This window comes from Chelonoidis abingdonii, chromosome 22, assembly GCF_003597395.2.
Source record: "Chelonoidis abingdonii isolate Lonesome George chromosome 22, CheloAbing_2.0, whole genome shotgun sequence".
NCBI lineage: Eukaryota > Metazoa > Chordata > Testudines > Testudinidae > Chelonoidis > Chelonoidis abingdonii.
This window is the reverse complement of record NC_133790.1, coordinates 30,825,565-30,839,960: the sequence shown is the minus strand read 5'-3', so window position 1 is coordinate 30,839,960 and position 14,396 is coordinate 30,825,565. Positions and strand designations below refer to the sequence as shown.

At 54.9% G+C, this 14,396-nt stretch overlaps 1 protein-coding gene across 1 annotated transcript in view; it reads right to left on the bottom strand.

The window, feature by feature from the left end:
* RASAL1 (RAS protein activator like 1) overlaps positions 1–14,396 on the bottom strand; it is a 107,162-nt gene that overhangs the window by 3,199 nt on the left and 89,567 nt on the right. The window contains 8 exon segments of the mRNA XM_075060097.1: positions 822–955; positions 2,472–2,619; positions 3,285–3,420; positions 3,986–4,123; positions 5,059–5,165; positions 5,168–5,223; positions 10,259–10,265; positions 10,464–10,608. Of these exon segments, the coding sequence (XP_074916198.1) occupies positions 822–955; positions 2,472–2,619; positions 3,285–3,420; positions 3,986–4,123; positions 5,059–5,165; positions 5,168–5,223; positions 10,259–10,265; positions 10,464–10,608 (871 nt within the window).

Genomic DNA, 14,396 nt, shown 5'->3' with positions numbered 1-14,396 from the left:
CCCCAGTCCGTACAGCCCCCATGCCCTGGCTCTGGTCTGTACAGCCTCACATGTGAGCAACACCCCCCGCCCTCCGGGTCTGTACAGAACCACATGCAAGGGAGCCAACCATCCTGGACTGTATGCCCCCCACCCCAGCCCCAGTCTGTACAGCCCCATGCGCAGGGGGCTATCAGTCCTGATGGCCCCGTGCACAAGGGCCCCCTCACCCTGGCCCGTATGGCCTCCTGCCCCAGTCCCAGTCTGTACGGTCCCACCTGAGGGCAATGGGGCCGCAGCCCAGCTCTGTGAGCTCTCCTGATATAATAATCTAATAACCAAAGGTGAGAAGGGGTGTTCAGAGCACAGAGCTTGGGACCCCTCCCTCTCTCATCTCCCCTGGGGTGTTACAGGCTCAGATTACTAGGGCAGGGTGTCCAGGAACCCACATAACCTGCTGGGGTCCAGGTTGCTGACTGGTTCTCCTGCCTTTTAGTCTCCTCTTGGGGCCAATTACAGGGCTGGAATAAGATGGAAGCGGCTCACCCCAGGGGTTCCCCCAGGTGTTGTCCCTATTGCCCCCCCTTTCCCCTGGTTCAGCTGCCAGCACTGAGGGCACTGACAAACGCTCACTCAGGATTCATCTGTGCCGCACATGAACGGTGCTTGCAGGTCCAGCCGGTAATCCAGCAGTGAAGATGAGGCAGCATGGACGTCAGGGTGGGCAAACAACCCGGGTACGTAGCCAGGGTCCTGGCAGGCCTGCACTGGGCAGTTGCCCTTCCAAAGCCTGTGCATCACATCTTCGCTGCTGTTGGGACCTATCTGCGCTGCCATCTCACCTTCCGTGGAGGTGTTGATGGCCCCCGTGTGTCTAGCACAACAGGGCCCTGATCTACCTGTGGCCTCTACAACACTCCCTAACAGTTCCTCCGGGGCAGAGACCGCATCTTGGTTTGTTGGACCCCAGGAATCCCTTCAGGGACACAGGCTCAAGGCCTGCACACCCCGTGCTGGGGAAATCGCGAGGGCTCAGTGACAGAACCAGCATTTCCCACTAGCATGCCCGTCACTGCTCACGCTGCCCCCGATGGGAGAATGCCCAAGATCCTGCATGCAGGCAGGGGAGACACCAGGCAGATGCGCTCCCAGAAACGATGATCAGCAGCCATGACCTGTGACAGCAGTACTTGTTATTTGTAGTGGGGCAGCATCTGCAGGGACCCCACTGTGCTAGGTGCAAACACAGAACAGAAGGATGGTCCCTGCCCTGAAAGACCTGCAAGCTACCGAAGACAGAAGCCTCCGTGCTACAGAACCCCACAGAAGAGGAGCAGGTGTAAGGCCTAGCACATCTATCTGCGTCTACTCAGGTACACCCACCACCAAAGCGTCCTCACGTGCTCCAAGCAGGGTTAGACAACACAACACTGATTGCTCCTGAGCTCTGGCTACACTATGGTTTCCACCTTGCTGCCAGCCCAATGGGCAGTTACAGCTCCTAATTTCCCTAGTGTAGACAAGGCCCCCCTGCAATGGCACAGGATGCCCCCATCTGATGCTATGGGTAGGAGCTCCGGTGGAGGGCAACATCCCTGCAGGTCAGGACCGGAGGGAACCTTCCTCCCCAGCCCCAGAGGGAGGGGGCAGTTGGGGAGGAATCCCAAGATGCTGTGTGGGGTGCAGGGGATCCCCCCAGGCCAAGGAGCCCCTTGGGCCACGAGAGGAAGACCCCTAACCCTCCTCAAGCTGCTGTGTAAGGGCTTTCTCAAGGGTAACAATTTAGGGAGGGGAGACCTCTGGTGGTGGGAACTGGGAAGCCAGGCAAGGTGAAATTCACCCGTGCCAGGGGCCATCTGAAGCCAGAGGCTGCACTCCAGTCCGGCTCATGCCCTACTCTGAGGGCGTCAGGCTGGCGCTGCCCCCTACCGGGGGTGGAACAGGATGCGGGGGACAAGTGTTTGAGCAGGGGCTGCTCCCCGAAGAAAGTGGCGACTGCTGCAGGCTAAGATAACTGGGCTAATGATCAATGCCAGCTGCAACCAAAACCCTCCTTCCCGGGAGACGGGGCAGGGGATCCCCCCAGCAGCTCGCCAGAGAGACGAGGGGAAGGGGTATGGGATGGCAGTTAATAGCTCGGAGTTAATGCCAACAGCACCTGCAAGGGGGGGGCACCTGAAACCAGCCCCATCCCCTCAGAACCACCCCAACCCCCCCCGCCACGCCCTGAGCTCTAGGATTAGAACTCAGCGCCCCTCCCTGGGGCCCCGATCCTGTCCAGACATGGAGTAGCCCTGCTCTGGTGTCCAAGGAATGTGTTTCGAATGGGGGAAAAGCTCCAAGGCCCAAGCTCCTCTCCCTGCCCCAGGCTCCATGGCTTCCCTACTCCATGGCAAGTCCCCCGCACCATGCCAGCCACAGGGTGACCACTGCCCCCACCATGCACAACTCCTGGCCATGGCTCTGCCCCCGCCTGCCTGTGCTGGTGTTACCCGCCCTCGTCCCGCAGCTGCACTGACCTGAGCTTGTCTCTCGCCAGCAAGAGCTGCCCGTACACCATCTGGGTCTCAGCATCCGGGTCGAGGGGGTCGCTCCAGTCTCCCAGGGTCATGGCAGAGTGAGTCCGGCTGCAGCCGCGCACTGGGAGCAGGACAGAAAGGACTGTTCCAACGAGTCCCAAGGTACTGGCAGGAAGGGTTGCCATGCAGGGTATGGGGTGGGCCTGGGGCCCTGCCTGCAAGGGTCTAGGAGCAGAGCGGGTCGCTCCTGACTAGCCAGTCAGCCTCCAGGGAAGCCCTCTCCCCCATCTCCCGCAAGGCCATGAGTCAAGGAGATCCAGCCTTCCAGCCAGGTCAGGGCTCCCGCCAGGCCACTCTGCTACCAGGCCGCTGGGTTAACAGCTGCTTGGGGCTGATGTGTGGCCTTTGCTACCCTCCCCCAGGCTCAGGTGCTGTGCCAGTGGATCGAGCACTTGAGTGGAGCTTGGGAGACCTGGGTTCTGTTCCCGGGCCTGCTGGGTGACCTTGGGCAAGTTATTTCCCTACCCTGTACCTCGGTTTCTCATCTGTGCAATGGGGGTAAGGCTAGTGCTGTCCTGTGAGAAGTATTTTGAGCTGTGCAGGTGCAATGTGCTGGGTGTTACAGGGGGAGGAGGCCTGGATCTCCCAACCCTTAGATGGCCCCACCGATCCCCAAGAGGAGAAGCAGCAGCATAGAGAAGTCTCTGGGTCAAAAAAGCCCCTTCCCTTGCCAAAGCCCAGTGGGCTGAATTTGCAGCAGCCCTGTAGCTGGCAGGGGCCAGTTACCTGTGCGGTCGGGCTGCAGGCAGCAGGTCCAGCGGTTGCCCCGGAAGGCACCCGGGTGGCAAGAGGGCAGCATGCGCTCATTGCAGATGCTGGCCTTGCGGATGGCCGACAGCCACTGGTTCAACTCGTTCACATTCTGGTGGAACAGGGGAGTCTCAGCCAGGGAGGATGGTGCCGCTCCCCCCCCCGCCCCCCCCAGATTTCTAGTTCTGGCTCTGGCCTGCTGGGTGACCTTGGGTAAGTCCCTCTCCCTTTGGGTCCTCAGTTTCCCCATCTACACCTCAGCACAGACTGTTCCAGGCTGCAGTGTGATCCATGGATTGGATAAGACTCATCCAGATTTTTACCCCCCCCTTTTTTTCTCATGTCATGGCCAGCTTGGCAATGGCCTGGGTTAAAGCAAAGGAACAGACCCTCTGCTGCTCCTGCCCGACAAGCCCAGCCTGGCAGCTGGATGGTACTGCCCAGGGCTCCAAATCCTAGGGGCCCACTGACACCGCGGTCGCACCAGGGACCACCATGGGTTGAACTAAAGCACGAAGGCCCCCAAGTGGGGGTCCTGCTAGGCCCTGTCCTCCGCAGAGCTGGCCCAGAGGGGATGCTCAGCGCACACTGGGCAGCAGGTGGTGCTGGCTCAGCAGACTGGTGACCACGGTGCCAGGGCCCCGCTGAACTGGGCCCCCTCCCTGGCAGGAACTCGCCTTGCACTGGATGTACATGGTGCGCAGCTGCCCTTCGTTATCCTGCGTTATGATCTGCATCATGTGTGGCTGCTGGAAGGCGTTTTCGTCCACCCTCTCCACGGCGCAGATCCGCTGGATGGGGATGGAGAAGCGAGCCTGCACGACGAAACAGTGGGGAGCTCAGGGCTGGTAGAGCAGGGGGAGGGCCGGTGGGATTGAGGGGCGCTGGCAGAGCTGGGGGGAGGGGGAGCCCAGGGCTAGCATAGAAATGGGGGGGCAGGTGGGATTGAGGGGTGCTGGCAGAGCTGGGGGGAGGGGGAGCCCAGGGCTGGCATAAAAGCGTGGGAGGGAGGTGCACACTGGGATTGAGGGGCGCTGGCAGAGCTGGGGGGAGCCCAGGGTTGGTGTAGCAGCAGGGGCAGGCTGGTGCAGGGTGGGATTGAGGGGCGCCTGCAGAGCTGGGGGAAGGCGGAGCCCAGGGCTGGTATAGCAGCGTGGGGGCGTGGGTGCACATTGGGATTGAGGGGCACCAGCAGAGCTGCGGGAAGGAGGAGCCCAGGGTGTATAGCAATTGGTGTGCGCGCAGGGGGATTGAGGGTGCCAAAGCAGAACTGGGGGTAAGGGGAGCCCAAGGCTTGCATAGCAGGTGGGGGGGCAGTGCGGGAGTGAGATTGGGGGGCGCTGGCAGAGCTGCGGGAGCCAGGCTGCGTCTGTAAGCAGCATGGTGGGTGGGGGGGTGATGGGCGCTGGCAGGCGGGGGAGCCACGCTGGTGTATCAGCGCGGAGGGGGTAGGGATTTGATGGGCCGGTGGCAGGCCGGGGAGGAGCCCAGGGCTGGTGTTTGCAGACGCTGTGGCGGGGGATGTGGATTAAAGGTGCCGGCAGAGCTGGGGGAGCCCAGGGCTGGTGTACAGCGGGGGTAGGAGGTTACAGATTTGGTTGAGGGAACCGCAGAGCTCCACAGCAGAGACCCAGTCCGTGCCCTGCCTGCCTCCCCTAGCATGGCCCTCCCGTCCCGGAGCATGGCCCTAGCGAGTGCAGCAAAAAACGCCCAGGTCTCCATTCTCGAGGGCATGGGGGGACACCCACACCTGCCACTCTGGGGACTTGGAGTAGAGGAGGCTCCTGCTCAGCCAGAAGTAGCGGTTTCTTGCAGGTGAAGCGTAGGGGAGCAGGTGGAGCCCCTCATTCCTTGCGTGTGCAGGTAGCCCTCCTTGATGGTGACCGAGGGGTGGAAGGTGATGTCCGGGCTGGGCCTTGCCCGCTGTGTGAAATGATGGGGGTTACCCCGCCGTTCTGCTTGGTGAAACGCCCAGCACCTGCACCAGGCCAGGTTTTTGCCTGACAACGACCCCCTGGACCCGGGGAGAGGTGTGCTCTGTGCCTATGCTGTTAGCCAGGGTGTGCATCACCTTCCCACCCCAGGCCAGGGCGATGACCTACAGTCAATTGCTGGGATCCCTCTGGCCAGACCCAGGCTAAATGATGTGGGGAGGCTGGATTCTTGCCAAACCCAGAGAGTGATCCTCTGGCCAAAGCACACGGGAGATAGGCTGCCCACCAGCCACTCCTTCCCAGCGGGCCAAGTATCTGCCCCTGCAGCACCGCCAGCCCCCAACCAGAGAGCTGAAGAATTTCTGCAGTCAGTCATTGACACCAATCAAAGCGGGCTTGGAGCGCATGGTGCCGTGGGGCTGGGCTTTTTTAACGGGGACTGGGCCTTGTTAGGGGGCTGCTGAGACTGAGGAACACACAGGAATCGTTCAGGGCATTTTGTCACTCAGATCCACAATCATCCAGGAATCCCCCTTGTCCCAGGCCCCCAGAGCCAGGCTTAAATGGCAGGAATGGCCCATTCTCCAATGGTTGAGCCACACAGTGTTCCCAGAAGGGGCGCCATTTTCCTTCCTGAGTTTCCAGCCCTCCACACACAGGACTCTCCACCAAAGCTCTGCATTTGAATGAGTAATATGGGCAGGCTGGTCCAGAGACAGGTGAGAGCGCGTGCCCATCTCACCCCTTGCCTGGCCCTGTGGAGCTGCGCTGCTCTCCTAGGAGTCAATTGCAGGGATTTAGATTTAAGGTCAGGAAGGGACCATTATGATCATGTTGTGTGACCTCCTGCCACAAAGCATGGCCACAGAACTCACCCACCCACTCCTGTAACAACTCTAACCTATGTCTGAGCTACTGAAGTCCTCAATCGTGGTTTAAAGACCTCCAAGTGTGCAGAGAGATCCTCCAGTAAGTGATCCCAGGCCCACGTGCCAGGGAAGGCGAAAAACTCCAGGGTCTTCTTGCCAATTTGCCCTGGAGGAAAAATTCCTTCCCGACCCCAAATATGGTGATAGGCTAAACCCTGAAGCATTGGGCAAAACTCACCAGCCAGCAGCAGGAAAGAATTCTCTGTAGTAACTCAGATCCACCCCATCTAATAATCACACAGACCACTGGACCTATTTACCTGCTAATAATCAAAGATCAATTAATTGCCAAAATTAGGCTATCCCATCATACCATCCCCTCCATAAACTTACCAAGCTTAGTCTTGAAGCCAGATATGTCTTTTGCCCCCACTACTCCCCTTGGAAGGCTGTTCCAGAACTTCACTCCTCTCATGGTTAGAAACCTTCGTCTAATTTCAAGTCTAAACTTCCTGGTGTCCAGTTTATATCCATTTGTTCTTGTGTCCACATTGGTACTAAGCTTAAATAATTCCTCTCCCTCCCTGATATTAATCCTTCTGATATATTTATAGAGAGCAATCATATCCCCCCTCAGCCTTCTTTTGGTTAGGCTAAACAAGCCAAGCTCTTTGAGTCTCCTTTCAGCTGCTCTGCTTCCAAACGGGCCCAGAAAGCCTGGGGTGCACAAACACATGAGCTGGTCAAGCTTCTCCAGCCCAGGCAGCACTCTGGGAGTAAGATCTGTGTGGGGCGCTTCCAGTCTCAGCCTAACCTGCCCCCGCAGGGCTGAAAGGAGCACAATGGAGCCTCTGCAGAAGCCCTAGGGAAAGGTTCCAGCCTGGCTCAGCCAGAAGGGGAAAGGAGCAAAGGCAGATCTGGCACTGAGTGGGACCTATGGGGCACCTAATTACACCAGGGTGAGATGGGTGTGCCAGGACAGCGGGGGGAGGCTGGGATTGAGGGGCAGCGGCAGAGCTGGCAAGAGCTCATGGGACTCAGAGCTGCATTTTGACTCTTGTGAGAGAGGCTGGAACATGGGCTGCTCCTCTAATGGCCTGACTCAAACTCAGGGGGAGTCTTTCCACTGACTAGTGTGTTTGGGATGAAGGCCCAGGTGTGCTCTACCAGGATGGATAATAAGCTGGCTCTGGTCCTTTAATGTCCTTCCCTGCCCACAACGCCTGCCCGCTGTGCTCACCCCTGGCCCTGCACAACTGCCTGTTCTGCACCAGCCAGGCCATACCCAGCCCAGCGCCCTGCATGGTTTGAGTGTCACCCAGCCTTGGTGCAGAGATGGGACTGAGCTGTGCTTAGCTGTGCCACAGGGACTCTGCCGCCAGGGTGTTCTTTGGAACCTGACTCAAACACCTGTCCGGGCTGAGACCAGCCACGTTAGGACAGCAGCAGCCATAAGCTAAGAAGCAGAATGTCACATCCTCATATTCCATCTAAATTGCATCAAAACAACGTCCTAGTGGGCTGGTAAGGAGGCTTCTGTCCTAATAGTGCCCAGCATCACCAGAGAAAGAAACAGCTCATAAGACGTTCAGGGAAAATTTTGTTTGACAGCATCTGTCTGGCAAGAAGCTGCCTAATAGCTGTGATTGTGGAATCTCTACTCTACTGTTTTGCCTCCATGGTCCCTGCTTCTCTATTGTTTGTCTGTCTGGTCCTTTGATCGTTTCTGCCTGGTGCAGCATTAATTTTGCAAGATTTAAATAAGCTCTGGTGGTGGGGGTGGTTGGGTAAAGAGTGGTTTGGTAATGGGCTGGGCTGGGTGAAAAATGCTGGTTTGCAGGACTTTAGTTTACAACAGCTGGTGACGGGAGAGCTAAGCAGGATTCAAGCTTCACTATAATAACTGGGGTCCAAAAGGAATTTCTTGGGAACCAGCTCCAGGGCACAGCCCACGATCAGAGCTGCCAGACCTCAACACCCTGCCAGCTACATCGTGCAGAAGCTGGAGTCTCTGGACAACCTGCTCCTGGCTGGCCACCAGGGAAAGTTCATCGATTATGGGGAGTGGTGAGCAATGAATGCTTAGCGTGTGTGTTCTGCTTAGGTAACTGTTAATAAATAGAGGATAAGGATGTTACTGCGTAAGGCTCTCTCACTGGTAAAAGGCCCCGCAAACCCACAGAAGATTATGCCCTGAGCCCTAGGAACTGGGTAAGGGTGGCCTGGAGCCCTAAGAGCTGGGAAAGTGTGGAGGTGTCTAAATTAACTGAGTTACACCTTGTGCCCATGGCAAGGTAAAGGTGGGGTGCCCCATGGCCCTGGGGACCCCAGACCCTGCACTGCGTGGACAGGAAACATGGAGAGAGCAGGTGATTTCTAGCCATCACCTTCCTCACTGCCTGGCAACAACTGCTGATTTGAATCCCCTTTAAATATCTAATGAGCAAGGAACTGGTGAGAAACACATCAAGGGCTGCACACTCCAGGCTCCATCCTGAGGAGTGCTGAGCACCCGGCCACTCCCACTGACATCCACCCCAGGTGCTTGGCGCTGCTCGGCCCAAGCCTTTCGCTGCTGACAGCACAGGTTTGCGTGGCAGGGTCTGGGTGGAAACTCAGTTCCCCCCTTCCTCAGGGGCAAGGTGGAGGGGGTGCAAGGGGCAGGAAGTGGTGGCTGCCCCAGGGGCGGGCAACATGGTAGGATCAGGACCGAGGGCCATGCGTGGGGCAGCATGGAGATGGAATCCTAAGACTGAGCCCCCCTTCCCGAGGGTGGGAGAGGGTCCAGGCCACAGTGCCAGCGCTCTTGCTCCAGGACAGACCAGCTGCTCCTCCAGGTCACAGGCCATGGCTGCACGGCAAAAAGACAGCAAGGGCCTGAGCTCCTACACAGCTGAGGGATCTGAGAGAGGGATCCTCCCAATCCAGTGCCCTGCATGCACTCGTCCCCCTCCAGAGACTGGACAGCAGCTAGCAGGGCTCCCTGCCCTACCTCCTCTGGGGCAGCCCCATGGGACAGGAGCCCTGCATACACTGACAGTCACCACAGCTCTGCTCCAGCCTCCCTGCCGAGCCCCTCTCTGCTCTTTCTCTGCCTAAGCCTGAGCGAGCCCAGCAGACTCACCCGCTTTGATGGCTACATTATGCAGTCACATGGGATCGAGTCAGCGCACTGAGCTGGGGGAGGTTTAGGCTGGATATTAGGAATACCTTTTTCACTAGGAGGGTGGTGAAGCACTGGAATGGGTTACCTAGGGAGGTGGTGGAATCTCCTTCCTTAGAGGTTTTTAAGGTCGGGCTTGACAAAGCCCTGGCTGAGATGATTTAGTTGAGGTTGGTCCTGCTTTGAGCAGGGGGTTGGACTAGACACCTCCTGAGGTCCCTTCCAACCCGATATTCTATGATTCTATTCTATGATCCCAGCCATGACTGCACTCTTCACATTGCAAGAAACAGTCCACTCTCACACCTTGCCCAGGGGCCCAGACCACCTCCCCTTACATCTGGCTGGAGATGGGGGCTGACTCTCCCTCACTGAAGTGTGGGGATGGGACACCAAAGGGGCAATGGTGCTGGAGCTGAGTGTGGGCTGGAGACACTGCCTAGGAAGCCCTGAACCCTTCCAAGGTTCGGCTCAGAGCCAGGCAGGACTGAGGGATGTGAGGGGCCAGATGATCAGCTGGGTGTCAGTTTGACGTATCTTGCCGTGACATCCTGCCAGTAACACGTGAGAGATGGTTGCCTCTTTGCCCTGCGAGTGCTGTGCAGTGACTGTGATCCAGCCCCACTGCACCCGCTTCCAGCAAACGCTGGACTGACCGAGCTTCAAGGCAAAGAAATGTTTCCATCGTTGTCCAGTCAGAGAGCAGAAACTCCACCATGTGCCTGACCTGACCAATGGCGACAGATGCACAGCTTAGCTTGCAAACTGATTGGACAGAGGATTCGGAATTCAGGGCCCAGCTCCACCAAGGGATTTAGGGTCCTATAGAGTCCATGGAAGTAGGAGTCTAACAACTTTGGTGGCTCTGGCTGGGGGATGGGAGGGACCCCCTGACTGCTCCCAAAGGTCCTGCAGGCCCCCAACTGCCCAGCTGTGGTCGCAATGTGGCTTCGGGGAGCTGATGCCACTGCACTGTGGCATGACTTCCCCGCTGCCTGAGATGGGTTGGCATGGGCCCCACACCCTTCTCTCTTTGCCCGCTGGAGGCACCCAGAGGCACCACCCAGGCCAGAGCCTCCTTGTGCTGAGCACCGCCCTCTCTGCACCCAGCAGCATCAGTACTTGCAGCAAGCCCAGGGCAGGAAAGGGGGCAGCCCTGAGAGCGCCCCCTGGTGTATCAGGGACTCACCGTTCTCGCTGTCCACGTCGATGAGCTTGTCCAGGAAATCCTTGACACGGGCGATGCTGGGAAGGATGAAGGGGTGCAGCGGAGCCATCCACTGCTCCTTGCCATGCCCCAGCTGCAGGCCGAGGTTGCTGATGCTCTGCACTGCCTGCCAGGGAGAGGAGAGCGAGAGGGGTCACAGTGCAGCCATAGGATCTGCAGGATGTCTCTCCAGCCTGGCTCAAGCCCCACCAGGGGTTTTGGACCCTTTGCTGGACAAGGTCAGTACCGTCCCAGGCCACGAGCATCCCAGGGAAAACCAGGCCAGTGGCTACAGGAATGGAGATGATCAGATGCCATCTACGCTGCCTTCCCTTTGCCTGTATATTGCCCTTGGGGCAGGAGCCTGCCTGCTTGGCACTGGCTCTGAGTAGTACGGACTAGCAGTAAGAACTTGCATCCATTGTCTTAGAGGTGGAAAATTTGGGGCGATGTTCACCCCCCTTCCCCTGCCTCCCCTTGGACCCCCAGCAGAGCAAAAGGAAAGCGGGGTAGGGGAGGTTTTGGATGGGATACAGGGAGGGTCTGGGCGCTTGGAGGCGGGAGAGAGAGAGAGAGAGAGAGAGAGGTAGGATCTGATGAGAAACTGCCAAATGAAAAAAATCTTAAATGAACCAAACTGTACCACAGAATCTCCATGGATAGTAATTCCATGCTCTGATAATGAAAATATAGCAGTAAGGGTATATTACTGACCACCTGACCAGGATGATGATAGTGACTGTGAAATGCTCTGGGAGATTAGAGAGGCTATTAAAATAAAAAACTCAATAATAATGGGGGATTTCAACTATCCCCATATTGACTGGGTACATGTCACTTCAGGACAGGATGCTGAGATAAAGTTTCTTGACACCTTAAATGACTACTTCTTGGAGCAGCCAGTCCTGGAACCCACAAGAGGACAGATAATTCTTGGTTTAGTCCTAAGTGGAGCGCAGGATCAGGTCCAAGAGATGAATATAGCTGGACCACTTTGTAATAGTGACCATAATATAATTAAGTGTAAATCCCTGTGATGGGGAAAACACCACAGCACCCCAACACTGTAGCATTTAATTTCAGAAAGGGGAACTACACAAAAATGAGGAAGTTGGTTAAACAGAAATTAAAAAGTACAGCGCAAAAAGTGAAATCCTTGCAAGCTGCATGGAAACTTTTTAAAGACACCACAATAGAGACTCAACTTAAATGTATACCCCAAATTAAAAAAACATAAGAGAAACAAAAAAGTGCCACCGTGGCTAAACCACAAACTAAAAGAAGCAGTGAGAGGCAAAAAGGCATCCTTTAAAAAATGGAAGTTAAATCCTAGTGAGGAAAATAGAAAGAAGCATAAACTCTGGCAAATTAATTGTAAAAATATAATTAGGAAGGCCAAAAAAGAATGTGAAGAACAGCTAACCAAAGACTCAAAAAGTTATAGCAAAAAATTTTTTAAGTAGGTCAGAAGCAGGAAGCCTGCTAAACAATCAGTGAGGCTACTGGACAACCAAGATGATAAAGGAGCACTCAAGGTGATAAGACCATTGTGGAGAAACTAAATGAATTCTTTGCATTGGTCTTCACAGCTGAGGATGTGAGGGAGATTCCCAAACCTGAGCTATTCTTTTAGGTGACAAATCTGAGGAACTGTCCCAGATTGAGGTGTCATTAGAGGAGGTTTTGGAACAAATTAATAAACTAAACAGTAACAAGTCATCAAAACTAGATGGTATTCACCCAAAAGTTCTGAAGGAACTCAGATGGTGAAATTGTAGAACTACTAACCTATCATTTAAACCAGCTTCTGTACCAGATGACTGGAGGATAGCTAATGTGACACCAATTTTTAAAAGGGCTCCAGAGGTGATCTCAGCAATTACCCAGGCCGATAAGCTGACTTCAGTACCAGGCAAACTGGTTGAAACTATAGTAAAGAACAAAATTGTCAGACACACAGATGAACAGAAGTTGTGGGGGAAGAGTCAACATGGTTTTTGAAGGAAATCATACCTCAGCAATCTACTAGAATTCTTTGAGAGGGTCAACAAGCACGTGGACAAGGGGGATCCAGTGGATATAGTGTACTTAGATTTTTAGAAAGCTTTTGACAAGGTCCCTCACCAAAGGCTCTTAAGCAAAGTAAACTGTCATGGGATAAGAGGGAAGGTCCTCTCATGGATCGGAAACTGGTTAAAAACATTATGGTCCTAGAACCTGCAGGTATTTAGAAAACTGGAATTTTTTACATGCGTGATAATCCATCTAAACAGTTCCCACTAGAAGGTATCTTCAATCTAGATAAGATCATACATCTCAGAGGAGCTTTTTAATCACTAAAAAGCCTCTGACACACAGTGGGAGCAATTTGTCTATTGAGGAAAGAAACGGGTTAATTTGAAATTCAGCTTGGCCCAGAGATAAAGAGAAAGCTGCTTTGTGTTCAATGGCAAGAATTGACACAGACCATGCCAAGCATAGAAAACAACAAAGTTTAGAGGCTGCAGAGATGGAAAACACAGACGAAACAGTGAAAGGAGGAACCGACCTTCATGTCTCTGGAGCAGATGTGGTTTGGGGACATTGAAGAAGCCACAGTCAGTCGGCCTGGACTGGAATATTGAGCAAAGGTCTCTGAAAGGGACACCCAAAAGACTCCAGACCCTCCCTGTCTCTCCATGCCATGGCCAGCCCAGGCAGCATGTTTGTGAGTATGAAAGTGGGTCAGGGTTTGACCATTAACACTTCCTTCTTCCTTTGAGTGACATGAAAGCAGTTCCCGCACTCACCGCTGTATTATTCATTTATTAATAAAGCTTTAAAAATCCGTCAGATGGTGTGTTCCGGTATCTCACATCCGAACGGTCCTGTGGTCTCAGACTGATCACCTGAGATCCTAAGCAGATTGGCAACAAATATCTGTCACAGTTTTGGTGGAAAATTGAGTAAGAGGGGAGCCCTGCAGAACACACACCATCTATTTGTTTGCCCTTGTTATTTTATGTTTGCTTTGCCTGGTACTGTTGGTATTATACGTTAAGAATTGCATGATTAAAAGTGCAGTCTCTCAGCAGCAGTAGGACTAGGAATTGGAGAGGGATTTAGTATTCCTCTCTCCACTCCGGTTGATGGGGAAGGGTTGCAAGTGGCTCTACCCCCGGTCGTAGCAGGACTGGGCAATAGAGGAGTTAGGGAGAAGAGAAGAGATGTGCACCTGACACCAAGGAAAAACTGAGCAACTGAAAACACAGATAAATTGAATAGTTAAGACTCCAATTGGCCATGCGCCTTGCCAGGTGGCAAACCTCATGAGGGAAGACTCGGGTAGCCTTGTGAGTAACAATGTTTAAGGGAAGAGATCAGGAAGGGTGGGGGCTATTTGAGAGGCCCGCCCTCCTTCCTAAATTGGTAGTGGAACAAAGCTGGTGCCCATGAAAGGGATGGTTCAGCGAGAAAAACAGATCGGGCCCAAGTGGGCAGGCAACAGATAGAGAGACTGGAAAACAGGTTGAAAATTTGGAGGGCATAGAGAAAGAAAAGCAGTAAGTAATTACAGGAATGGGAAATTTAAATCCCTGGAACAATAATTGGAATGGTAAAATCTGAGTTGATTGGGTGTTGTTTTGGGAAATAAGCACGTGATTTAAGGAAAAAGAGTCAGAAGTTAACTCTGTAGTTGCTAGCAGGGCCGGCTCTAGCCATTTCGCCGCCCCAAGCACGGCGGCACGCCGCGGGGGCGCTCTGCCGCTCACTGGTCTCGCGGCTCCGGTGAACCTCCCGCAGGCGTCCCTGCGGAGGGTCCGCTGGTTCTGCCGCTCCAGTGGACCTCCCGCAGATGTGCCTGCGGATGCTCCACTGGCGCCGTGGGACCAGCGGACCCTCCGCAGGCACTCCTGAGGGAGGTCCACCGGAGCC